This window comes from Bombina bombina, chromosome 4 (genome assembly GCF_027579735.1).
Source record: "Bombina bombina isolate aBomBom1 chromosome 4, aBomBom1.pri, whole genome shotgun sequence".
NCBI lineage: Eukaryota > Metazoa > Chordata > Amphibia > Anura > Bombinatoridae > Bombina > Bombina bombina.
The window spans coordinates 83,655,901-83,683,416 of NC_069502.1; the positions used below are offsets into that span (position 1 = coordinate 83,655,901).

Sequence of the window (27,516 nt, forward strand, 5' to 3'; positions counted from 1 at the left end):
AACCCAAATTAGTACATTTTAATTTCTCCAATAGCTTCATGATTACTATAAATATGCTGGCAAGCTAATGTTCACATTTAAAAATGCATGTAAGATGTTGTTACTAAATAAGCCCTGTAGGTGCATTCTTTTGTAATGTGTAATGTAAAGACAATATGACTACCTCTGTTGACCTATGCACGCATTCTCCACCTGAATTCTGCAAGTTAGTGCACTACCTATGCCAGATCACCTACTACTTAGTATTATTGTCACAGAGATTACCTGCTTTTTCTGGGTAAACAAAGACTAAGCTAAGTTTTCATTATTAATTGTCAAACACATTTCACCAAATATTAAAGACCAATATGCAAAAAATATTAAAAAGTTATTTTATGATTCAACAATACTTAAATACTCTAAAGTAAAATTCAGTAAAGGTGTGAATACATACAAAATCAGTAGCAATATTGTACAAAATGGTTATGTAAAAGGCAAAATTAAACTTTCATGATTCCAACAGAGCATGCAGTTTTTGAACAACTTTCCAATTTACTTCTGTTATCTACTTTGCATCATTATCTTGGTGTTTTTGGTTCAAGAGAATAATTAGGTAGGCACAAGAGTAACAATATACTGCTACGAGCTAGCTGCTTATTGGTGGCTGCACATATATGCATGATGCCATTGGTTCATCCGAGGTGTTCAGATAGCTCCCAGACGTCCGTTGCTTCTTCTTCAACAAAGCATACCTAGAGAATAAAGTAAATTTGATAACAGATAAAAAATAGGAAAGTTGTTTAAAATTGAATGCTCTATCTGAATCATGAATGAAAAATCTTAGGTTTCAAGTCTCTTTAATGATATGTACGTCTAACACATACACTATGAGGAATGTATGTTATGTGATTCTTGGGTTTAGATATTTATATAAAGCTTAGGAGCCAAAATGCAGAGGGGAACACACATTTTTTTTTAGAAACCAGGGATAAAATGTATACATAGGTGTATGTAGAACAAAAAGTTAGATGCAAGAAGTAACATTTTTGGAGCTGTGGTTCCTTGGCTTTCTCAAATCCTTCTGTAAGTGGTCTCATTCCTTTTTGGAAATTAAAGCACAAGTTTATATTTCTTTCATGGTTTCTTCAGTCTAAATATTTCACAGGATTCAATATCAGATGCTTTATGCAGCAAAATATGCCTAAAACACAGAGATTATCCAATATGAACCACCGCCAGTGGCAACATTCCTGGTAGAGATTACAGCTGAAGAGATATTGAAAGAGTCTGATCTCCTTGGATTTCAGCCAAAAAAATAACTATCATCTTTGACTTGAAATAAATTAAAACTTCTGCAAAAATTTGAGCACCAGGTCCCGTAGTCTGACCCTCAGCCGCTCGTCGTGCTCACAAATTATATGGGTGGAATCTTCCTCAAACTGTATAAGAGTCTCTGCTTCTTGCAAATGAACAATGTGACCCTTTGCGGTATCCTCGATCTTCACATCACTAAATCCCTGCTAAGATACAAAAGGCAGATGCAACGTTAACACACAGGAGAATCTCCATAGGATGGTCATGTAATCTCAAACAAAATGTTAGAATAATAAAATGTGCTACTGGTTACACATAGAACATGAACTTCAATGTATTTAAATTTGGATTTATTCCTTCTTTTTATTTTATGTTTAAAGGGACAGTGTCCAAAAATGTTATTGTTTAAAAAAAGATAGAAAATCCCTTTATTACCCATTATCCAGTTTTGCATAACTAACGGTTATATTAATATACTTTTTACCTCTGTGTTTACCTTGTATCTAAGCCTCTTGTGGCAGCCCCCTGATCACATGACTTGTTTTTATTATATTCTGACTTGCATTTTAGCCAAATAGTGCAGTGTTGTGCACAACTCTGAGAGTGAGCACAATGTTATCTATATAGCCCACATTAACTAGCAGTCTATTGTTCTGAAAAGCTAATAAAAAAGCATGTGATAAGAGGCTGTCTATAGTGGCTTAGAAACAGGCAGAAATATAGAGGTTTAAATGTTATAAAGTAGATTACTATAACAATGTTGGTTGTGCAAAAGCTGGGGAATGGGTAGTAAAGGCGTTATCTGTCTTTTTAAACAATAATCATTTTGGTGTTGACTGTTCCTTTAAATATTGATTTGTTTATTTTTCTTTTTTGCAAAAAAGTAAAAATAATTAAATGGATAGAGATAGAGGAATGGATAGATAGACAGATAGATAGTGAACATATCCAAAAATGAGTTACTAATCTGAAAAAGTATTTTGGCTCACAATCATTTATTCCTGGAATGAACCATCAAACACATAATAAAGAGAAATAACTAGTGCACGCTTATGAAGGCTCAGTGCCCACAGGGGACAAGGTAATTTTCTATGTATAAAAACATAATAAATCATCAGTGCATAAAGGGTTAAATTATGTGCTTTACTTGTTATGGGGGGTATGTTTACTAGCAACCAAGGGTTTAAATCATTTTCTGTGCTTGTTACTGGTGGCTAGGGGGGTTAAATCACTAAGGTGTGTGTAACTAGCAAACTAACAAACAAGTGGTTAAAAAATGCCTAAACCAGCTCTTTGAATTTCAGCATTCAGAAGAAAAACTAAGTTGATTTTTTTCCCCCTCTCTAAAAGCAAAAGGTGCTTAATGTCCCTTTAATGACCTCACAGCGCTGCTTACTTAGTGTGATTGCAAGTGTATTAGAAAGTCTTTTTGCAGATGATTATACAGCGGCATAAACTCTGTCTCATAGGAGCATTCTGCTACAGTATAGCTAACTGGATACTTGAGCTGCGCTTTGGCACTTTTGCTTATGATATTTCTGCTGCACACAATATTATTAAACTTGCTCAAGCATGGCGCATTTCAAATGAATTCCTTTCAGCCGCAAACAGGATTGTACGAAGGAGCAGAGCAAAGCGGATTGTGTATTGCAGGAGACAAACTGGCAGGTAACATGCAATATTCCTACCGACATAGCAGCAGAAATAACCTGGTGACCAAAGCGGAGAATCAGCCCACAGGAAAGAGTTAAAGTAATATTAAACTCAAACATGAAGATCATATAAAATGCTTATTTAACTGTACTGATGATTTATATTGTCCACTTTTATTGTAGTCAACGATGACAATTGTGACATTTTCCTTGCTCAAAGAGAGGGTGGAGTGAATACTACATAATTTTGTACACTAACACTGCAACATGCTACACAGGGCAAGATTTATTATCCCAGCAGGCAGACAGGTTAACAAGTAGTGAACCTGTCCGTCTGCACTTGCGATGTTGAATCATACAGCAAAATGTAACATTGCACAAGAGGATTCTTGTGAAATGCCGCCCCCTACTCCGGTGCAACTAATTGTGCTAGAGCAGAGACCGTCATCGTGAACGGAGAGGAAAAAGAAGCAGTTTCTGCTTCTTAAATATGTGGCAGCAGGCTCACTAATGTGGACCTGCTTCATATAGACAAAAAAAGCTACAAATGAGGCTTAAAGGGACAGTATACACTCATTTTCATATAACTGCATGTAATAGACACTACTATAAAGAATAAGATGCACAGATACTGATATAAAAATCCAGTATAAAACTGTTTAAAAACTTACTTAGCAGCTAACAGTTTAGCTCTGTTGAAAAGGTAGCTGGAAAGCCCACTGCAAGTGGGAAATAAGACACTCCCCCCTCCCCCTTCTTTCGCATATGAAAAGACCCTTTACACAAACAGGAGCAAGCTGGAGAAGGTAGCTGACGGTATTCACATAAAACTTTGGGGCTTGGTTAGGAGTCTGAAAATCAGAGCAATGTTATTTAAAAATAAGCAAAACTATACATTAAAAAAAAACTAAAAACTTGATGAGCTATATAAATAGATCATCTACAAAACATTTATGCAAAGAAAAATGAGTGTATAATGGCCCTTTAATCAATTTAGCTCACAGTGTTGGCTTGATCAGGGCAGAAGCTCGTTTATATCTGTCCTTATTTAGCAACAGCAATGGATATAAAATAAATATACTCAAGAAGCTTGTCGCTGGGTTGCATTACAAAGCAACTGACAAAATGATCATTTAAAACGCAGATCATTTGCAAAGCAGTGCTTAAAGGGACAGTCAACACAAAAATTGTTATTTTAAAAAAATATATATAAATATATAACACATTTACTACCCATTCCCCAGCTTTCCACAACTAACATTGTTATATTAATATAATTTATAACATTCAAACCTCTAATCACAGACTTTTTTATTTGCTTTTCACATCAGGAGACTACTAGTTCATGTGGGCCATATAGATAACAGTGTGTTCACGCCCGTTGAGTTGTGCACAACACAGCACTAATTGGCTAAAATGCAAGTCAATAGACAATAAATAAATAATCATGTGATCAGGGAGCTATCAAAAGAATCTTAGATACAAGGTAATCACAGAAGTAAAATTTGTGTTAATATAACAGTGTTGGTTATGCAAAACTGGGGAATGGGTAATAAAGGAATTATCTATGTTTTTAAACAATAAAATTTTTGGAGTTGACTGTCCCTTTAATTGTGAATATATACTTTGTTTTTTAGTTGGTAAACAAGATGATAATTTAGCAAAGAAAATTAACAATAAGCTTTAAAGATAAAAAAGTCTTAATAAAAAAATGGCACATTCATGCTTCTGTGCCTACCTATGCTTACCTGATAATTTTTTTTTATTTCTTGACACAGTGAGTCCACGGATCATCATCAATTACTATTGGGAATATCACTCCTGGCCAGCAGGAGGAGGCAAAGAGCACCATAGCAAAGCTGATAAGTATCACTTCCTTACCCACAATCCCCAGTCATTTGACCAAAGGAAAGGAGAGAAAGAAAGAAACACAAGGTGCAGAGGTGCCTGAGGTTTATATAAAAAAGAAACTGTCGACTTCTGGTGGGGCGGGCTTAAGAGCAGCAGCGTGAGTGTGAAGCCCCGTGCACAGTACACCTAAATTGAGTGCTTTTTATCGGCTTCAGCCTCAATCTTTGCCCGAGCCTAACTGCCCTTGACAGCCATCGTGTCTGGGCACTGAAGAGGCGGTAATTAAACATCTTCTCCCACGGAGGTCCGTGAAGAATCTTGGCTCCCTTCGCGGGAGCGGCCATATTGGCGTCCTGAGGCAGAGAGGGAAGGAGCTGTGTACACCGCTGTGGAGTGAAGCGGACACAGTGAATTGGTTGGGAGGAGTGACTTCAGTTAGCCGCTGCAGCTGAAACGGGTGCCACTTACATCGGTGGTGCCGGAGGAGCGGATTCATATATCCAGGCGGCACAGGACACGTTTCGCTACCGGAGGCCTGCGGGGAGCGCAGCGGTAAGCATCAGAGGGCACTACAGACTTGCCCCACGCTGTGTGACAACCTAGGAGAAGAACGCCACTACCCAACCTGGAACTGGGGTATATGCTGGCAGAGGGCTCTTCTGGCCTATATCGGGGCACTCCTTGGCTGATGCGGACACATGGATGGTGACGGCCTTTGCAGTGGAGGTTGGTAAGACTTTAACACGGCCCGACAGACATTCTTTACTACTTAGTGGCACCTTGCTGGGTCAACTTGTGGAACTGGGGCCCCCCTTGCTTTTGGGAGTATTGAGAAATAGGGCAAGCAAGAAGGCCCTAGGTTTGGGACAAATAGTTAAATGAGCTCCCCGCAGCACCCATAATATAGCTGGGGCATATCTCTACACCATACACCTGTGGAACAGACACGTGGGGCGGCCTCCAGCACTTTTTATTCCCATATCACTGAAGCCTCTACTTGGGAAACATCAGGGAACGGCTAAATCAGGGCTGAACTGTAGTACATCCAGCTATTTGTTGTTGCAGAACCCTGTTCGTGCACAGCCTTGAAAGAGCAAACTTTGTTTTTCACTGCTCCCTAAAGACTATCAGGCTAAGTACCTGCTGGTGCCTGTGAGGCTAACAGAATATTGGGGTGGTGGAACATAAACTTTTTTGGCCACTCAAAGGTTCACTTCTCTGCTCACGGCTTGTGACATATTACTCTCTATAAGGGCCACATTGCTCAGTACATTTTGTGACCATTGCTCACGGCAGTGGCTCTAGGGCCACGTAAGTGGACGAAGACTGAAAAGGAACTTTTTATGACAAATGCTTTGGATGGTATTGATGTGTCTAACCTTCCTTTTATTTTCTACAGGCTCACTGTACTTTTTAAATTGGTGATTTAATAGGCACTGTGTTTTGTTCATCCTTGTATTTGTGGTAGAAATAAGCTCAGCCCTAAGAGGGTTTTTTTCACAGTATAAGCATATAGGCCTAATCTCCCTTTTGCTCCTAGATCATAGGTTACGTTAGGGGGACTACATTTAGTGTGACCTTCACAAATTCATTGCTTTTTTGGTAAGAAATCTGATGTATAACATACCTTAAAACATAGCTGTGTGTGCATGGAGAAATATCTTATACAGGACCCAATGGCAAATCGCAATAAGAATGCAGAGTGCAGAGCCAAACAGGGATCAGAAGCTGTAACCCAGGGACCTTCTTATGAGGTTCAGCAAGACCACACTTTACTTGACCCACACCCTATAGTTAAGCAGATTTCTACCCTGTTTTTGCCCAAAATAGAGAACCTCCAAAAGGGAGTAGATACCCTGGCGGAGGAGGTGAAGCAATTCTCCACTAGAGTAACTGAAGCAGAGACCAGGATCTCTGACCTTGAGGACACATAGGTCGCTACCACTAGTAAATTAGAGGCCCTAGAAAAACACTCTTTAGCTTTGCAGCAAAAAATTGATGACCTCGAGAATCGCTCAAGGCGCAATAATATTCGCCTACTGGGGCTCCCTGAATCGATTAAACCAACAGAGATTTTAAAATTTGTGGAAACTGTTCTCCCAACACTGCTAGATATCCCAACTGAAAGGTTAGTGGGGAGTGTTGAAAGGGCACACAGGGTAGGCCCAGAAAGACTCGCCATGGATCGCGATGCTCAAGCCCGCCCAATAATGATAAAGTTCCTCCATTTCCAAACTAAACTTACAATTTTGAGGGCATATAGAAGAGTAGAGAACTTAACCTATGATAACTCCAGGCTCCTGCTGTTTCAGGACTATTCAGTAGACTTGATGAAGAGGCGTAGAGAATTCTCTGCGCTATGCTCCAGATTACACCGTGAAGGTAGACAGGCTTACTTGCTATACCCTGCCAAATTGAAAATCTCGACCCCGAGGGGACCCAAATTTTTTGATTCACCAGAAACGGCGCAGGCATTTCTAGATGTAGAATATGGAGGAATGAGCCCAGGGAGAGCAAGAGGTGGGGAGGGATGAGGACTTTGACATACTCGCAATGCTTACGCTTTCTTCAATATAATGTGTTAAATGGCTGAAGCAGCCGAAACTAGAAAGTGGCTGCCCAATCTTTGGGCACCTCTGTTGATACTTAATAAGTTTAGATTGTATATAAGTTTAATGTTTGAGTTCCTGAAATTGCTTATAGTAATAATACCGAGACCAATGCCCAGCAACACGGGCTTACTTTCTTATGCAATGTTTAATCTGTTGATGCTTATCCATCTTATATCTGTGTCTCCTGAGATCACTGAATATTGTATGTTAAACCCATTATGTTGTGTCAGGATCACTCAGGGAGCAAGGTGTTACATGGTTGGGAATCTGATAAGTTGTTTACCCATTGGTCTTTCTATGTTGCATTTACAACTACTACCTGGGGGTTGGAATAGCCTTCCCCTGGACCTGCAGCATGGGCTCTTAGGATCTGGGGTGGAATGTCTGTTAAGCAAGTTAAGCTGTAGCAAGCTGCTCACTGATATCAGATGTGCTGATAGTATTTGGTTGACACTCTGTTCCTTGTTGTCCTTTTGCAGCATACGAGACCCTGTATTACACTGGAGAACAAAAGTCTACCAGGAGGTATGTGACAGCGTGAAGACCCTCTATCCTCTCCCTCTTCCTTCCCCACCCCCCCCCTTTTTTTTTTTTGTCTCTCTTCCTCTCTCTCTCGAGGTATCTTATTTAATACTATAATTTAATATATACTCCTGGAATGTGGGGGGTATTCACTCCCCTGTAAAGAGAAAGACCATACTTACTCAATTGAGGAAAAAAAGAGCAGATGTCGCGTTCTTGCAAGAGACGCACCTGACTGACATTGAACATGCTAAGCTAGAGAGAGACTGGGTGGGTAGAGCTGAGTTTGCTTCATACAAGAGTGCCAGCCGGGGTGTAGCAATTTTATTTGGGAAGAAACTAGACCTCACAGACAAGGTAGTGACTAAAGACCCGGAGGGCTGGTACCTTATTGTACAGACCACAATAGCCAATAAAAAATATGTTCTATGTAATGTTTATGCCCCCAACCAGAGGGATAGGACGTTCTGGAAAAATCTGATTGGAGTCCTGACTCCTTTTCTGGGCTCTGCCCTTATCATTGGAGGGGATTTTAACTTGGCTCCCAACCCGCAGTGTGACAAGCTTAGGGACGCCTCTAGGGCCGCCCCTGGACCGCATGTTAAATCGGATGGTAAATTTGAATTTGAAATTTTTAAAGCTCTAACTTCTTCTCTGGATGTTGTTAACATCTGGCGCAAATTCTATCCGGATGGAAGAGATTATTCCTGTGTCTCCCGGGCTTTGCCCACAATGTCCCGCATTGACATGTTTCTAACCTCCAACTCTTTGATCCCTCGGATCATAGATACCAACATAGGAGAGGTAATGGTGTCTGATCACGCCCCTGTGGGGCTCTTCCTTGATGCTGTAGATCCGCCAAACGAGAGGCGAACTCTCAGGTTCCCACAATACCTAATCACATCTCAGGAGTTCCAGCAGTACATGGTCAAGAGTTGGGATGATTTCCACTCGACCAATGCGCAACATCTTGCAACGCCCGAACTCTTCTGGCAAACTGCGAAGGTGGTGCTAGCAGGGAACATTTTGGCCTTTCTTTCCCGCAAAAGGAAAATACATGCAGAGAGACTGGAAGCACTCAGAAATAGCTTAGCTGCCGCCTATTTAACCTATCGTAATGGGCCCACGAGGTCACATCACCAGAAATACATTGCTGTCAAAAACGAATATGACGCACTTCTGGCTTATCAGACATCTCGGACCCTTTTAAGGACCAGAGGTAAATACTACAGGTATGGTGACAGGTCGGGTAGGTTGTTGGCTTCCTTGGTCAATTTAAAAACCTCAAAACGCTTTATACCTGCCCTCAGGGATGGAGACAAAGTGGTCAGAGAACCCAAGAGAATAGCGGAGGCATTTGCCTCCTACTACTATCGGCTTTACACCAGTGACCAAAACTGTCCTGAAGAGGTTCTGAGAGACTTCTGGAGCTCTGTTCACTTACCACGGATCTCAGACGATCAGTTGGACAAACTGAATGCGCCTATCTCTTGGGAGGAAGTAGGTAGAATGATAACATCGCTAGCCTTGGGCAAAGCAGCCGGCCCTGATGGTCTGCCCATTGAGTTCTACCAAATGCTGAAACCACAGGTAGTCCCAGTATTGACGGACCTGTTCACGAAATACTTTTCGGCGGCCGACACTCCGTCCAGTTCATTCTCTGCGGCTTATATTACCCTCATCCCTAAAGCGGGAAAAGACACTCTCCTCCCTGAATCCTATAGACCGATATCGCTGCTTAATGCAGACTATAAGATTCTTACGAAACTACTGGCAGAGCGCCTCAAATTCATCTTACCAGAGGTGATCCACGAAGACCAAACAGGCTTCATGCATGCGAGATCATCAGTAGTTAATATCCGACGAGTGCTACACTTGATTAGTTATTTTTGGAATGGAAATCACAATGGAGTGGACAAACCGCTTCCGGAGGCCTTTCTGCTGTCCTTGGACGCAGAGAAGGCCTTTGATAGGGTGGAGTGGAGTCACTTGTTCCACACTATGGCCAAGTTCAATATCTCAGGTCCCTTTACATCTTTCCTTAAAAACCTATACTCCTCCCCCGTTGCTAATATATGTGTAAACAACACATTCTCCCCCAATGTGACTCTAGGGCGAGGCACTAGACAAGGTTGCCCCCTGTCGCCGCTACTATTCAATATGGCCCTAGAGCCGCTGGCAATAAAGCTGCGCCAAATCTTCCCAGGTATCAATATGGGAGGGGTCCCCCAACAGCTGGCATTATATGCAGACGACATGATGTTGTTTGTGCAGGATCCGAAGCTGCATATCCCTTCGATTTTGCAAACTTTGAGTGACTTTGGCTCCTTCTCGGGGTACAAGGTCAATATGCAAAAATCAGAGATCTTGTGGTTAAATAAGAAAAAAGGCAGTGTGCATGACTATCCGTTTGTAACGGCCTCCCAGAGTCTAACTTATCTTGGAATCCACATTCCTGTTAATCCCAATAAGATATACTCTATGAATCTAACCCCCCTGTGTGCCAAGCTCTGTAGCCTGATGAGAAGCTGGAAGTCTCTTCCCTTGTCGCTGGCGGGTAGGATCAGCCTAGTGAAGATGGTGGTTCTCCCCCGCCTTCTATACCCGCTACTCATGCTGCCTCTGTTACTGACAAAGTCAGATGTGAAGTTGTTGAATGCGGCAACACGATTTTTTGTCTGGAGGGGGGCAAGCCCCGAATATCGGCAGATAAGTTATCTATGCCGTACCTGAAAGGGGGTCTCTCCCTGCCGGACTTTAAACTTTACAACTGGGCAGCACTGGTCCGTTTGGTTCTGGACTTGCAGGTGGATACACAACATTTCTATAGGCCCAGCTTGGAATGTGCTGACCTTGGGGGAATCTCCCTGGCATATGCGCCACACATGGCGAAATCGGGAGCGGCTAAATTGGTGGGCATGAACTTGCTATACCGTGACCCATTAAGAGCCTGGCATCAGGCACATAAATTTTTGAAAAGAAGTTGTCATAGCTCGGTCTTTCTTCCCCTCCACAATAATCCGGACTTCCCAGTGGGAGTGGATATGAAACCCTTTGACCACTGGGAGAAACTGGGTCTGAAGTCGGTGGGATCTTTGTTGGAGCCCCTGACTCGCTCGGTAAAATCCTTTTCTATACTGCAAAGGGAGTTTAATCTTCCGAATGCCCACTTTTATGCCTATTTGCAGGCGCGTCACTATTTGAACACACTGATTAGAGATAATCCGGACTTCTGGGATGGTCCCCCTTTTCGACTTACACAATCCCTTTTTAAGATGGGCAGATTCTCTCTATCAGAGATCTATCAAACCTTTCTACAGGATAGACTGATGAAAATACAGTCGTCTGCTGTGATGGGATGGGAGAGAGAGGGGGTCCCGGGGATTATAGTGGAAAAGGCCCGGGGAGCACTGGAGAAAGTTAGAAAGGCGACTCTCTCTGTGAATCTCAGGGAAACCCAAACTAAATTTTTACATAGAGCTTACCTGACCCTAAAAGACTGGTCAAGTGGATACCTAATTGCCCTAATAAATGTTCTAAATGTTCCGCAGAGGCCCCGGGTCTGTTGCACTGCATATGGGATTGCCCAGTGATAAGGCAATTCTGGCACCAATTACAATACTGGATCAACAAGAGATTGAAGATCCCGATCTCGCTCAATTCCACGGATGTCCTGTTTCTAAATTGGGGTGCTCAATATAAGCATTGTGACATGGAACTGACCCTGACTATCCTACTTGCGCGAAAATGTATCCTAAACCATTGGACCAAGAGGACAAGACCTACTATAGCTTACTTTCGTAACATCCTGAAAACACACTTATTTATAGAGCAGATAGACACCAGGGTAGATGTCGGTAATAGGCTTAATCTGTTTTTAAGGAAATGGCGCAGACTGATTTTGACCTTTGAACTCCAGATTCAAAGACAGATTTTACTACCATTTCAGCATTCTGAGATATTCTTGGAGAACTCCTTGAGGGGCGAGTGGGCGCACATACTTTATCCAAGGAACTCCTAAAGACTACAGGAGGAGAGGGAGACAGGAGAGACAATAACATCCCTTCTTTTTCCCTCCTTCTCCCCCCTTTTTTTTTTTTTTTCCCTCTTCACGCTGCTCACTAAGAGAAATCTTAAAAAGCTATTTCAAGGGGAACTCTAGGTTTGGGTCTACAGGGTGTGGGAGGGAGTTTTGACAGTTTGGGTAGAGTTTAGGGGGCTAGAGGGGTGGGAATGGGGGGAGTGTTATAAAATACAAAATTTGTGAGAGGTAAACACATATGAGAAAGGTTCATGACATATATATGTTAAAAGCATCGGAACTAAGGTTGTGCTGAAAGTTTAATATATGACAATGTGCCCAACTGCGTTGGTGCTTGATTCTTTTGTTTTTTTGATATCTGATGTAACTATGGTTCTTCATGTGCGATACTCTCAATAAAAAGAATTTAAAAAAAAAAAAAAAAAAAAAGAAGATGGGGAAACAGGAGCTCTACCTGAATTCAATCCACAACCTCCTGCTTCAGGAGTGGTGGAGCTAACCACTACATCACATCTCCCTAGTCGCCTGAAAATAAAATTTGAAAGCAGGCACAACCTCCAAGTTGTATAACAAACATTCTTCAGAAAAAAAGAACTATGGCAAAGAAAAGGAACAACAATTTCCTGACTAAATATTCTTTCCGAAAACACTTTAGGAAGGAACCTTAGAACTGCCCCATCAGCATGAAAAACATAATTTATGCAAGAACTTACCTGATAAATTCATTTCTTTCAAAATGCCTATAAATACACCCCTCACCACACCCACAATTCAGTTTAACGAATAGCCAAGAAGTGGGGTGATAAAGAAAGGAGTAAAAAGCATCAACAAAGGAATTTGGAAATAATTGTGCTTTATACAAAAAAATCATAACCACCATAAAAAAAAAGGGTGGGCCTCATGGACTCTTGCCAATATGAAAGAAATTAATTCATCAGGTAAGTTCTTACATAAATTATGTTTTCTTTCATGTAATTGGCAAGAGTCCATGAGCTAGTGACGTATGGGATATCAATACCCAAGATGTGGAACTCCACGCAAGAGTCACTAGAGAGGAAGGGATAAAAATAAACAACAGCCATATGCTGAAAAAATAATCCACAACCCAAAATATAAGTTATTCTTATGAAGAAAAGAAAAACTTAAAACATCAGCAGAAGAATCAAACTGAAACAGCTGCCTGAAGAACTTTTCTACCAAAAACTGCTTCTGAAGAAGCAAATACACCAAAACGGTAGAATTTAGTAAATGTATGCAAAGAGGACCAAGTCGCTGCTTTGCAAATCTGATCAACTGAAGCTTCATTCTTAAAAGCCCACGAAGTGGAGACTGATCTAGTAGAATGAGCTGTAATTCTCTGAGGCGGGGCCTGACCCGACTCCAAATAAGCTTGAAGAATCAAAAGCTTTAACCAAGAAGCCAAGGAAATAGCAGAGACCTTCTGACCTTTCCTAGGACAAGAAAATATAACAAATAGACTAGAAGTCTTCCTGAAATCTTAAGTAGCTTCCACATAATATTTCAAAGCCCTTACCACATCCAAAGAATGTAAGGATCTTTCCAAAGAATTCTTAGGATTAGGACACAAGAAAGGGACAACAATTTCTCTACTAATGTTGTTAGAATTCACAACCTTAGGCAAAAACTTAAATGAAGTCCACAAAACCGCCTTATCCTGATGTAAAATCAGAAAAGGAGACTCACAAGAAAGAGCAGAAAGTTCAGAAACTCTTCTAGCAGAAGAGATAGCCGAAAGGAACAACACTTTCCAAGAAAGCAGTTTAATGTCCAAAGAGTGCATAGGCTCAAATGGAGGAGCCTGTAACGCCCTCAAAACCAAATTAAGACTCAAAGGAGGAGAAATTGATTTAATGACAGGCTTAATACGAACTAAAGCCTGTACAAAACAGTGAATATCAGGAAGATTAGCAATCTTTCTGTGAAATAAAACAGAAAGAGCAGAGATTTGTCCCTTCAAAGAACTTGCAGACAAACCCCTATCCAAACCATCCTGGAGAAACTGTAAAATTCTAGGAATTCTAAAAGAATGCCAAGAGAATTTATGAGAAGAACACCATGAAATGTAAGTCTTCTAAACTCGATAATAAATCTTCCTAGAGACAGATTTAAGAGCTTGTAACATAGTATTAATTACTGAGTGAGAGAAACCTCTATGACTTAGTACTAAGAGTTCAATTTCCATACCAATGATTTGAGATCCTGATGGAAAAACGGACCTTGAGACAGTAGGTCCGGCCTTAACGGAAGTGGCCAAGGTTGGCAACTGGACATCCGAACAAGATCCGCATACCAAAACCTGTGAAGCCATGCTGGAGCCACCAGCAACACAAATGATTGTTCCATGATGATTTTGGAGATCACTCTTGGAAGAAGAACTAGAGGAGGGAAGATATAAGCAGGTTGACAACACCAAGGAAGTGTCAGCGCATCCACTGCTTCCGCCTGAGAATCCCTGGACAGGTATTTGGGAAGTTTCTTGTTTAGATGAGAAGCCATCAGATCTATTTCTGGAAGAACCCACTTCTGAACAATCTGAGAAAACACATCCAGATGAAGAGACCACTCCCCTGGATGTAAAGTCTGACGGCTGAGATAATCCGCCTCCCAATTGTCTACACCTGGGATATGAACCACAGAAATTAGACAGGAGCTGGATTCCGCCCAAACAAGTATCTGAGATACTTCTTTCATAGCTTGGGGACTGTGAGTCCCACCCTGATGTTTGACATATGCCACCGTTTTGATATTGTCTGTCTGAAAACAAATGAACGGTTCTCTTTTCAACAGAGGCCAAAACTGAAGTGCTCTGAGAATTGCACGGAGTTCTAAAATATTGATTGGTAATCTCGCCTCTTCAGATTTCCAAACCCCTTGTGCTGTCAGAGATCCCCAGACAGCTCCCCAACCTGAAAGACTCGCATCTGTTGTGATCACAGTCCAGGTTGGCCGAACAAAAGAGGCCCCTTGAACTAAATGCTGATGATTTAACCACCACATCAGAGAGTGTTGAACATTGGGATTTAAGGATATTAATTGTGATATCTTTGTATAATCCCGGCACCATTGATTCAGCATACAAAGCTGGAGAGGTCGGAATTCGAGGGACGCCATCTTGGATGACGTCCCTTAAAGGAACCGTCATTCATCGGGAAGTCGTCGGCCAGGATGGATGTTCTGCGTCGGCGGGATGAAGATGGATCCGGAAGAAAGAAGATTGAAGATGCCGCTTGATAGAAGACTTCAGCCGGATGATGGATCTCTTCACCCCCACGCTTGGATCAAGACTTCAGCCGGATGATGGACCTCTTCAGCCCCCGTTTGGGCTTGGATGAAGACTTTGGAGCCTCTTGTGGACGGATCGGTGATACCCGGCGTGGTGAAGATAAGGTAGGGAGATCTTCAGGGGCTTAGTGTTAGGTTTATTTAAGGGGGGTTTGGGTTAGATTAGGGGTATGTGGGTGGTGGGTTGTAATGTTTGGGGGGTATTGTATGTTTTTTTTTACAGGCAAAAGAGCAGAATTCTTTGGGGCATGCCCCGCAAAAGGCCCTTTTAAGGGCTGGTAAGGTAAAAGAGCTTTTCAATTTTTATTTTAGAATAGGGTAGGGCATTTTTTTTATTTTGGGGGGCTTTGTTATTTTATTAGGGGGCTTATAGTAGGTGTAATTAGCATAAAATTGTTTATAATGTTTGTAAATTATTTTTTTATTTTTTGTAACTTAGTTCTTTTTTTATTTTTTGTACTTTAGTTAGTTTATTTAATTGTATTTATTTGTAGGTATTTTATTTAATTAATTTATTAATAGTGTAGTGTTAGGTTTAATTGTAACTTAGGTTAGGATTTATTTTACAGGTAATTTTGTAATTATTTTAACTAGGTAGCTATTAAATAGTTAATAACTATTTAATAGCTATTGTACCTGGTTAAAATAAATACAAAGTTGCCTGTAAAATAAATATTAATCCTAAAATAGCTACAATATAATTATTCGTTATATTGTAGCTATATTAGGGTTTATTTTACAGGTAAGTATTTAGCTTTAAATAGGAATAATTTATTTAATAAGAAATAATTTATTTCGTTAGATAAAAATTATATTTAACTTAGGGGGGTGTTAGTGTTAGGGTTAGACTTAGCTTTAGGGGTTAATACATTTATTAGAGTACCGGCGAGGTCCGGTCGGCAGATTAGGGGTTAATACTTGAAGTTAGGTGTCGGTGATGTTAGGGAGGGCAGATTAGGGGTTAATACTATTTATTATAGGGTTTTTGAGGCGGGAGTGAGGCGGATTAGGGGTTAATAACTATTATAGTAGCGGTGAGGTCCGGTCGGCAGATTAGGGGTTAATAATTGTAGGTAGGTGGCAGCGACGTTGGAGGGGGGCAGATTAGGGGTTAATAAATATAATATAGGGGTCGGCGGTGTTAGGGGCAGCAGATTAGGGGTACATAGGGATAACGTAGGTTGCGGCGGTGTGCGGTCGGCAGATTAGGGGTTAAAAGTGTAATGCAGGGGTCAGCGATAGCGGGGTGGCAGATTAGGGGTTAATAAGTGTAAGGTTAGGGGTGTTTAGACTCGGGGTTCATGTTAGGTTGTTAGGTGCAGACTTAGGAAGTGTTTCCCCATAGGAAACAATGAGGCTGCGTTAGGAGCTGAACGCTGCTTTTTTGCAGGTGTTAGGTTTTTTTTCAGCTCAAATGGCCCCATTGTTTCCTATGGGGGAATTGTGCACGAGCACGTTTTTGAAGCTGGCCGCGTCCGTAAGCACCGCTGGTATTTAGAGTTGCAGTGGCGGTAAATTATGCTCTACGCTCCCTTTTTGGAGCCTAACGCAGCCATTCTGTGAACTCTAAATACCAGCGGTATTTAAAAGGTGCAGGGAAAAAAAAAGCACGCGTAGCTAACGCACCCCTTCTAACGCAAAACTCTAAATCTAGCCGATTGTTTTGCAAGCCTGGGAAAGCCCCTTAAAAACCTAAGGGATGCTGCTTTTCATAGTTCCATTGTTGTAGCCATTAGGGACCAATATAAATGATCTCCAATCCCTGTGCAGAATGTAGGAGCGTCAGGGTTCTGTATCCCACAGAATGTACTCAAACCTCTCAGGGTTGGGGTGGAGAAACCCTGCTATTATCAAACGTATTGCAGGGAACGATTTTTACTTATGCTTAATTAAACATTATGGGCTAGATTAAGAGTGGAGTAGCGAGCAAGCGAAATCAGCTTTTTTCAGCTTTTTGCTCACGTCAGAAATAGTGCTAATATTACAAGTTGAAAGTATACACGAACACGAGAGCTCAATCGAGATTTACGTTAATTGACTTAGCGCAACTTCAGAGCTCGAATAAAGGGTAGGGGAAGAAAAAAAGGTTGCATTAAACACAACATAAATACATGTTAAAGTACAGTTACACTCATATAAACACTGTCTGATAAAAATCATTTAAAAACTTTTTTTTATAAAAGGACTCAAAGATATATGGTATAAGGTATATGACAAAAGAGGGCTGCAAAGGGCTTTAACATATATATCCAAACACATGTCTAAATATGTGTATGTATGTATATGTTGGTTTTTCGCTCTCATGCTAACTTTTTACTTTTAACGTGTATTACGAGCGCAATATATCACTCACAAAAAGCCTCCGTCTGGCAACGTTAACACGCAAGCGTAGAATATAGCACCACTCGTAATATAGCCCTATATGGGAATGAAATTTGGCCGTATCTTTTTCTTAAGGAATGGAATTTGGGGTTTAAAGGGACAAAATGTTTATTGTTTAAAAATATAGATGATAACGCCTTTACTACCCACATTCTCCAGCTTTGCACAACCAATATTGTTATATTAATATTTATAACATCTAAAATATAAATCTCTGCCTATTTTTAAGCCCCTGCAGACCGCCTTTATCTCAGTCCATTTTATACGTTTTTCACAGCAAAACAGAGCTAGTTAAAAGGATTGGTAAAGTTTTTCACAAATTACCCTTTTTTTTTTAAAAAATCTAATCTGTAAAACATATTAATCTCGCTCCATTATACTTACCGTTTTTTCAAAACGAAGTTCCGATAATGTAATAAAACTATTTTATTTTCAACTATGACGTACATTATCTGTCCCAATACAAAGGGCGGTCTATAATGCTCTGCTTTTTGCATAAATTATACTCCGCAATTTCAATAGTTTGACGCCTGCGCATTATTCACAATGTTTACACGCATGCTCAATGAATTCTCTGAAGCTTTTTGCCCTGTCTCCTTAGAAGATCAATAGAGTATAAAAAAGAACAAGGGTAACTCCTCTTGATTAGAATCCCAATTTTTATTTGAACAGGATCAGACACAGAAAGCCACAACGTTTCGGGGTCAATACCCCTTAGTCATGTGATAACAAACACACACACCACACCTGTTTAAATAGGCTGGGCCAGGTAATTGCTTCATCATATTAACTCTTTCAATACTTTATAATGACATTGGCCCATTGATATCACTACTATATTGACCTCTACTGGTCAAGGGTGGCATGACATGCAAATTTAAAAACAAAAATTAAAATGTAAGGAGGCCTCAAGAGAATATTTCCATACTTACATCATCCAATCAGGATGATATTACATACAGACATAGAGAAAATTCAATCATGTTCTAAAATACATATTTGCATTATAGTTCACTCTGCAAATGCTGGAAAATAATTCACAATAAACATCAACATCTTTCTAACTACACTTTAAATTCATAGTTAGACGACTATAGGAGCCCCCCCTTTTTTTTAGTAGCTCTTCTCTAAGTTGAAAAAAGTATATACATATGGGGGGGACAGAGAGTGATAACTCATTGTACCCCAAATTTTTTTTTTTACATATATATACACATAGATACACGCATCTATACATATATATAGAGAGAGCAAGCAGGGCATCAATAGAAAATAGACCAGTCAATTTCTCGGTTCATCCCCTTTGGTTCCAAGGTATCCAACTTAAAAATCCAATAGGATTCACGTTGTTTCAGTAACAGAGTCCTGTTACCGCCCCGCCTAGGGGTCTTAACATGATCGATAACTTGGAAGCGAAGTTGGCTCACATGATGCCCTGCTTGCAAAAAATGATATGCTACTGGGGCAGTCAATACCTTGCACCTAATATTGCTTTTATGTTCCGTGATGCGGTCCCCTACCCGTCTGGTGGACTTGCCCACATAGGCACGCCCACACGGACACTTTATCAGGTAGATTACAAAGTTGGTATTACAGGTGTAATAATCCTTAAATTTGAATTTATACCCAGTTTGAGGGTGTACAAAGTGTGGGCTTCTAATGATGGAACCACAGTTTACACAACCCAAACAGGGAAAACAGCCCAAATTCTTTTTTGTAATGTATCCCTGTTGAGGAGATCTGCCAGGGCCCACATCAGCCTTAACAAGTGAATCCTTCAGACTCTTATTACGTTTATATGCTGGCATTGGGTAATGGCAGAACTCCTCAACATTAGGTATACAGTTTTGTAGAATAGCCCAATGTTTACGAATAATTTGAGTGATTTGCTGACTTTGTCTGCAATAGCTAGAGACAAAAACCAACCTCTTTTCCTTATCATGAGAGGATTTGGTTTTAAATAGCATGTCTCTATCAATCACAGCCACTGTCTGTATGGTATCCTGTACCAGTTTCGCTGGATAGCCTCTTTGAATAAATTTTTCCCCCATCTCAGACAGTCTAGTCATAGATTTATCAGGATCATCCACAATCCTTTTAACCCGAAGCATTTGGCTTCGTGGGAGAGATTTTACAAGGGGTAGTGGATGAGCACTATCATAGTGAAGAAGGCTATTTCTATCAGTTGCCTTTCTGAACAGGTCAGTCTTAAAACCCATACCATGTTTGATCACAATGACATCTAGAAAATCAATACTGAACTCACTCCACACAAGCTTAAACTGTATATTATTGGTAGAGTGATTTAAGTCAGCTACAAAGGATTCCAGGGCCCCAACGTCGCCCAGCCAAACCCCAAAAATATCATCGATGTAGCGCCACCAAGTGGCGCCACACCGACGATATTCCGGGTGTTCAAAAACAAATCTCTCCTCAAAGAGGTTCATAAAAATGTTGGCATAATTAGGGGCGACTTGGAACCCATGGCGGTTCCCTGTTGTTGCATGTAAAACTGATCCTCAAATAGGAAGTAATTGTTGTACAAGATCATTTCCAGCAATTGCAGCGTGAATCCTATTGGATTTTTAAGTTGGATACCTTGGAACCGAAGGGGATGAACCGAGAAATTGACTGGTCTATTTTCTATTGATGCCCTGCTTGCTCTCTCTATATATATGTATAGATGCGTGTATCTATGTGTATATATAAGTAAAAAAAATTTGGGGTACAATGAGTTATCACTCTCTGTCCCCCCCATATGTATATACTTTTTTCAACTTAGAGAAGAGCTACTAAAAAAAAGGGGGGGCTCCTATAGTCTAACTATGAATTTAAAGTGTAGTTAGAAAGATGTTGATGTTTATTGTGAATTATTTTCCAGCATTTGCAGAGTGAACTATAATGCAAATATGTATTTTAGAACATGATTGAATTTTCTCTATGTCTGTATGTAATATCATCCTGATTGGATGATGTAAGTATGGAAATATTCTCTTGAGGCCTCCTTACATTTCAATTTTTGTTTTTAAATTTGCATGTCATGCCACCCTTGACCAGTAGAGGTCAATATAGTAGTGATATCAATGGGCCAATGTCATTATAAAGTATTAAAAGAGTTAATATGATGAAGCAATTACCTGGCCCAGCCTATTTAAACAGGTGTGGTGTGTGTGTTTATCACATGACTAAGGGGTATTGACCCCGAAACGTTGTGGCTTTCTGTGTCTGATCCTGTTCAAATAAAAATTGGGATTCTAATCAAGAGGAGTTACCCTTGTTCTTTTTTATACTCTATTGTTGGTGAGTGTGGCAGTCACTCCAAAGGAGTACCCTCTACCCTGGGTTTGTAGCTGGTGCTGGATTATATTCTTTCTCCTTAGAAGATCAACACATGCGCAAATAAAAACTATGTCAATAGTCCTCAATATGCAAATCAATTGTACTGTCGGCAAACGATCGTATCAGTTGTAACCACCTATTTATTTTTTATAGCGTGTCTCATGCTGCTATGCACATGTTGTAAACAGCCTTTCATGAGAAATTTTTTTATTGTTGAAGGTGCCGTTTTTAACGTGTGCGTTTTTTTCATCCACATCTTTATAACAGTAAAGCTTGCCGCACATATTTAATTTAATTTCACAAGAATAAAAAGATGGTTTCTAAAAGTAACGCTAGTTTGGATATAGCATAAAAAAAAAACGGATTCTATAGATCGCCTGTGTTGATGATGCGCATCTGTCAGCTACGTAGAACGACTGCGGTCACAAGTCTATAACAACGCTGACGTCACCGATCGAAAAACAAAAACAAACAGATGCGCATGCGTTAACTTGATGGAATACACAGCGCATGTGTCTGCTTCTCACACTGTACCCGGAAAAGAACTAAAAAGAGAACTGCGGTTGTCCACCGTGATTGGCTAATGCAAATTAGCCTCATGGTGGGTTTGGAAATTTGCATAGTTTGACAACGGAATAGCTGCTGAACCACAAAAAAGGTGCAGCAACAGTTATTTAGACTTATTTTGTAATTACGATAAATTGTTATTTAAGAATGATCAAAATTCTGACCTTACCATCCCTTTAATTTGCACCATATAGATAACACTGTGCTCTCTCCTGTAGAGTTACAAATGAGACCGCACTGATTTTGAAGAAATGCAAGTCGTAAACAGCTCTGAGATAAGGAGGCAGTCTGCAGAGGCTTAGATGCAAGGTAATCAGAGAGGTAAATAACATATACATATAACAAACCGGGGAATGGGTAATAAAGGGATCATCTATCTTTTTAAACAATCACAATTGGAGCAGACTGTCCCTTAAAGGTTCCTTTAAATGTAAAAACAAACTAACAAAGGCATTACACACATAGGTAAATTGTTACATAGGTAAATTGCTACTAAGCAGGACACAGCTGGTGATTGGCAGGTTGTGGAACTGCTGGTTCTGATTGGCTTACTATCTTAGGAGCTCCTGAGCGTGACTTTCCCTTCATCTTCACTTCAATCCCCATTGTAGACGTTAAAGCACATATTTAAAGGGTTATTCATTTTCAAAAAGTGCATTCTTGATCAAATCAGAACATTTCATCTTTGCATTTGAATGTTTCTTTAAAAAAAAATAAAAATAAAAATACAAAATCGCTTTCCATGGCTGTATTTAACTTTATTTGGTCTTCTGTCACTTTAATTATCACACTGAAATTGTGTTCTATTTCCTCCATTGCTCCCTAAAATCTGCTCTTTCCCACTTGACCCTTTCCTCAAATACTCTAATAGTTAGATACAGACTGATTGCAAAGAAATGTCCCAATCCTAAAGCTGTGCAGGGACTCAGAGTAAAATGCGCACGGCTTTCTGATACGATAAGTGGGAATACATCTCTAGCCATGATGGTGGAGGAACGAATTGTAATATCACTCTGTAGTGACGAAGGGAATCAGTTGGTGCATACAGTATAATATAAGGAATTAGTTAAATTGCAACTTCCATCCATTATAGAATAGACAAGTGCCCAATAATCAGTCTGGGTCATCATTTATATATTATGCAGAACTACTATTATTTTTGCTGGGAGTAAAATAGCACATTTTAAAATAATAATAATAATAATAATTTAACACTTTAATAAAGGTGCACCAGCAGTTTGTGGAGCTGTGATAAGCATACAAGTCAAGGCTATGGATATAAAGGTGTCTACTACAAGTGAAAACAGGACAATACACTGCTGGCAGCACACACAACATCCCTGGTCAGCCTACCAGGCCGTTTTATAGTTTCCACACATGGTATTTGTTTTTACGACTTCTGGCAGAATATGTGCACCATTCGTTTTGCATGACATAGCACAGACCACACGGTGTTATCTATGTTAACGGGACACTGAACCCAAATTTTTACTTTTGTGATTCAGATAGAGCATGCAATTTTAAGCAACTTTCTAATTTACTCCTATTATCAATTTTTCTTCGTTCTCTTGCTATCTTTATTTGAAGGCATCTAAGCAGCCAGCCAAACATTCTTGCTTTTCAAATAAAGAAACCAAGAGAATGAAGAAAGTTTGATAATATGAGTAAATTAGAAAGTTGCTTAAAATTGCATGCTCTATATGAATCGCGAAAGAAAAAATTTGGGTTCAGTGTCCCTTTAATGTCACAACTCAGGGCTTTCAGGAATTTAACAGAATGACATTATGGTTACAACAGATGTCACACATTTGTATACCACCATTCCGCATAGTAAGGCTTTGGCAGCAGTCAGAGATGGGACACGGAAATCTAGGACCTCACAATATTAATGAGACTTCTTTGATAATCTCACCATTTAGCCCAGCACAGACTCAATGAGAAATATGTCAGATGAAGAGTTGTGATAGATGTGTTCCCTACTGACCCAATAACAGTATTATCCTTGCTGTGGCATCAGTTCTATTATACTCTATTATACAGGGAATATTTTTGTGCCAATTGTAGAATGAATTAGAATACATATAAGTATTCTAGAACATGCAGTGTAGCTTGCTAAAAGATATTAACATTAGTTATACCCAGTGCTTGCAATTTCCACAAGTTCTGGACAAGTTAGTAATTTTACTTTTTTTCTATCTTTAACATTGAGTGGATTAGTAACTTTTTCCCTCGGGGTTAGTAGTAAACTATAGTGTTATTTTTCCATCCCTGGCTACCTTAAAGGAATAGTCTAGTCAAAATTAAACTTTCATGATTCAGACAGAGCATGCAATTATAAGCAACTTTCTAATTTACTCCTATTATCAATTTTCCTTTGTTCTCTTGGTATCTTTATTTGAAAAAGCATTCAAAAGAAGGTAAGCTTAGGAGCCGGTCCATTTTTTGGTTCAGAATTGGGGTAGCACTTTCTGATTGGTGTCTAAATGTAGCAAGCGCTACCCAGGTGCTGAGCCAAAAAATGTGCTTGCTCCTAAGCTTACATTCAAATAAAAATACCAAGATAACGAAGAAAAAAATTGATAATAGGAGTAAATGACAAAGTTGCTCTATCGGAATCATGAACGTTTAATTTTGACTAGACTATTCCTTTAATCATTACTGTAGCTTATTAGTGTTTTTGAGGTTTGTGCTATTGTAGAGTAGGTTTATGAAGCTGCATGAGCAACTTATTAGGCTATGGAGAGCAGAACAGGTTTTCATGAGCAAGCCTGCTGCCACATATTTAAGAGGCAGAAAAGGCTTCTCAGAGGTGGTGAGATCAAATCAACCTGACACTCCCTCGTTCGGGGTGACTGATATGCCCTGCTCGAGCAGGGGGCAGCATTGCACAAGAACCCTCTTGTGCAATGTTACATTTCGCCAAGTGACGCAGTCGCAAGTGGCAACTGCAGGCAGACAGCTTCACTATTAGCGAACCTGTCCACCTGCAAGGTTGATACATTTTGCCCTGTACTTTTGTTACCTAATAATGCACTAAGTAAGAGGCGAGAGCTCATGTTTATGACCTCACATGCTATTTGCACGAGGCGCACAGATGATCACGGACTCTTTGCATAGACACAGCTGCTGTGTGTTTAGGCAATGGGGAAACAACGCTTTATAATAGTGAGATTTTCTAAGGTATATATGCACATTTGTTTACCTATTAAATAGGCTTGACATAGATTTATTAACATAGTAACATAGTTACATAGTAACATAGTAGATAAGGTTGAAAAAAGACTGAAGTCCATCGAGTTCAACCTATACAAATCTAAAATACTTACAAAAAGCTCCAGTTAAGCTTAAATAACCCCATTAAAATGTGACCCATTTAATACTAGCAATCATATCCATGAATTTTGTTTATATACAGAAATTTATCCAGACTATTTTTAAATGTATCTATGGTATTGGCATTCACTACCTCCTTTGGTAATGAGTTCCACAATTTTATTGCTCTTACAGTGAAAAAACTTTTCCGTTGCAGGAGATTAAATCTCCTTTCCTCCAACCTTAAATTATGACCTCTTGTCAGAACCAATTTTCTTGGAATAAAAAGAGCTTCTGCCATCTCTGTATATGGGCCTTGAATATATTTATATAAAGTAATCATGTCACCTCTCAAGCGCCTTTTTTCTAAAGAGAACAGACCCAGTTTGGCTAGCCTCTCCTCATAGGTTAATTTCTCCAATCCCCTTATTAGCTTTGTGGCCCTTCTCTGAACTTTTTCTAGTTCTGCAATATCTTTTTTTAGCAATCGGTCCCCAGAACTGCACTCCAAACTCAAGGTGAGGTCTTACCAGGGCTTTATATAATGACAGAATTATGCTTTCCTCCCTTGAATCAATGCCTCTTTTAATACATGCTAGTATCTTATTAGCCTTTGAAGCCGCTGCCCTGCATTGTGCACTCATCTTTAGCTTGTTATCTATTACTACTCCCAAATCCCTTTCCTCCTGTGTTTGGCTAAGTCTTGTCCCATTTAAAAAATACATAGCCTGCTTATTTTTACTTCCAAAATGTAGAACCTTACATTTTTCCGTATTAAATCTCATTTTCCATTTAAGGACTTCTATAACGTGTATAATGAGCAGGAGCAAGATCACATATTGGGTTTCGGAACAGCTGTTGTCGGTATAAAGCTCGGTTCAGATAGCCCTATGACCAGTGGAAGACACAGAATGTCAGACAACCAGGTAAACACATCCCATCTGATGATTCGTAGTCTCCCAGCTTACCTTCTCTAGTGTCTGTACAAACTGATCCACAGGGATGGAGCCACTGAGCAGTGGTTTGAAGGGTTGGCTCTCTGGAGTTTCCTCAGTTGCTCTCTTCCTCTTCTTGCTGGCTGGTGGCGGCACAACCTTTGGAGGAGGCTAGGAGAGAAAACAAACTTTACACTCACTACATCTTCTTTACAAAACACAATCCTGGCTCATTCACTGCACATTATTGTGACAGCAATGTATGAAGTCCCTAAAGAACAGGCTAGTGCTGTACTGTGAATACATAAGTTACAGTTTCCCTGAAAGAGTTTGTCATTTTTTCAGATGTAAATCTAAAACACTGACCAAATGCATATGATGTCTCTGTAAATATTGAAGCTGTGAGTATAGGAAGATCTAAGTATTAATATAATTGGTATTCTGCTGCTAGAGATAAGTGATGTTTGTAAACAAAATCAGTGACCCACATTGATCGTATAACTGGCATCTTCTAACTGGTTAGTGTAGACTTAAAGGGACACTAAACCCAAACTATTTCTTTCATGATTCAGATAGAGAATACAATATCAAACAACATTCCAATTTACTTCTATTATCTAATTTTCCTTATTGTTTAGGTATCCTTTGTTGAAGAAATAGCAAAGCCCATGGGTGAGCCAATCACACAAGTCATCTATGTGCAGCCACTAATCAGCAGCTACTGAGCCTATCTAGAATATGCTTTTCAGCAAAGGATATCAAAAGAATGAAGCAAATGAGATAATAGAGGTAAATTAGAAAGTTGTTTAAAACTACACTCTTCCGAAATCATGAAAGAAAAAATTTGGGTTTCATGTCCCTTTAACAGCACTCGTCTCATCACAGTGTCAAGCATTAAATCTTACCTGAAGGACATGTTTGTTATCTTTGGTGTACAGAACTGCTGAAACCGTTGCTAAGGAAACGCCAGGTTTAATTTCTGAGGGCACCAGTGACTCTGCAAGCTAAACACAGGGAGGGAGGAAGATGTGCAGGAAGAATAAATGATACAAAACGGAATCGCATGAATATACGGAACACTCATTTTTCTTTCTGCGTTTCTCTTTTAGGTCTGGTTTACTAAGACTTCCCACCACTGAAAACATTAACTAAATGTATGATGGATCACAGAACATTTAAACTTTTTCTTACACAATGACTTCTATCTTTCCACAAAATAATAAAACATAGAAAATGTAAAGAGATAGCATTATGTGTCTTAAATAGATATACTACTGCAAAATGAATGCTTGACTGTAATTATGTGTTTAAAGTGGGAGGGGGTTATTGCGGCTCCTGAATGGCTCGTAATTGACTGTTATGTGCATATTGCTTCTGATTGGCTGACTGACCATGCATTGCAGCCCCTGAGCAGACTTTAAAGGGACAGTCTTCTTGAAATGGTTTATTGTTTAAAAAGATAGATAATCCCTTTATTACCCATTCCCCAGTATTGCATAACCAACAGTTATATTAATACACTTTTTACCTCTGTGATAACCTTGTATCTAAGCTTCTGCAGACTGCCCCCTTATCTCAGTTCTTTTGACAGACTTGCCTTTAGCCAATCAGTGCCGACTCATAAATAACTACATGGGAGTGAGCACAATGTTATCTATTGGACACACGTGAACTAGCAAAGTCTGAGAAAAACTGTCAAAATGCAC

The 27,516-nt window shown here is 39.8% G+C and overlaps 1 protein-coding gene across 1 annotated transcript in view; it reads right to left on the minus strand.

Annotated features, from left to right (window-relative positions):
* Positions 1-357: 357 nt before the first annotated feature.
* Positions 358-27,516, minus strand: part of INTS9 (integrator complex subunit 9) — a 271,893-nt gene continuing 244,734 nt past the window's right edge. Inside the window, exons 13-15 of the mRNA XM_053711080.1 lie at positions 26,716-26,814; positions 25,844-25,981; positions 358-1,499 (exon numbers count right to left, since the gene is read on the minus strand). Of these exons, the coding sequence (XP_053567055.1) occupies positions 1,323-1,499; positions 25,844-25,981; positions 26,716-26,814 (414 nt within the window). The 3' untranslated portion in view covers positions 358-1,322. The remainder of the gene's footprint in view (positions 1,500-25,843; positions 25,982-26,715; positions 26,815-27,516) is intronic.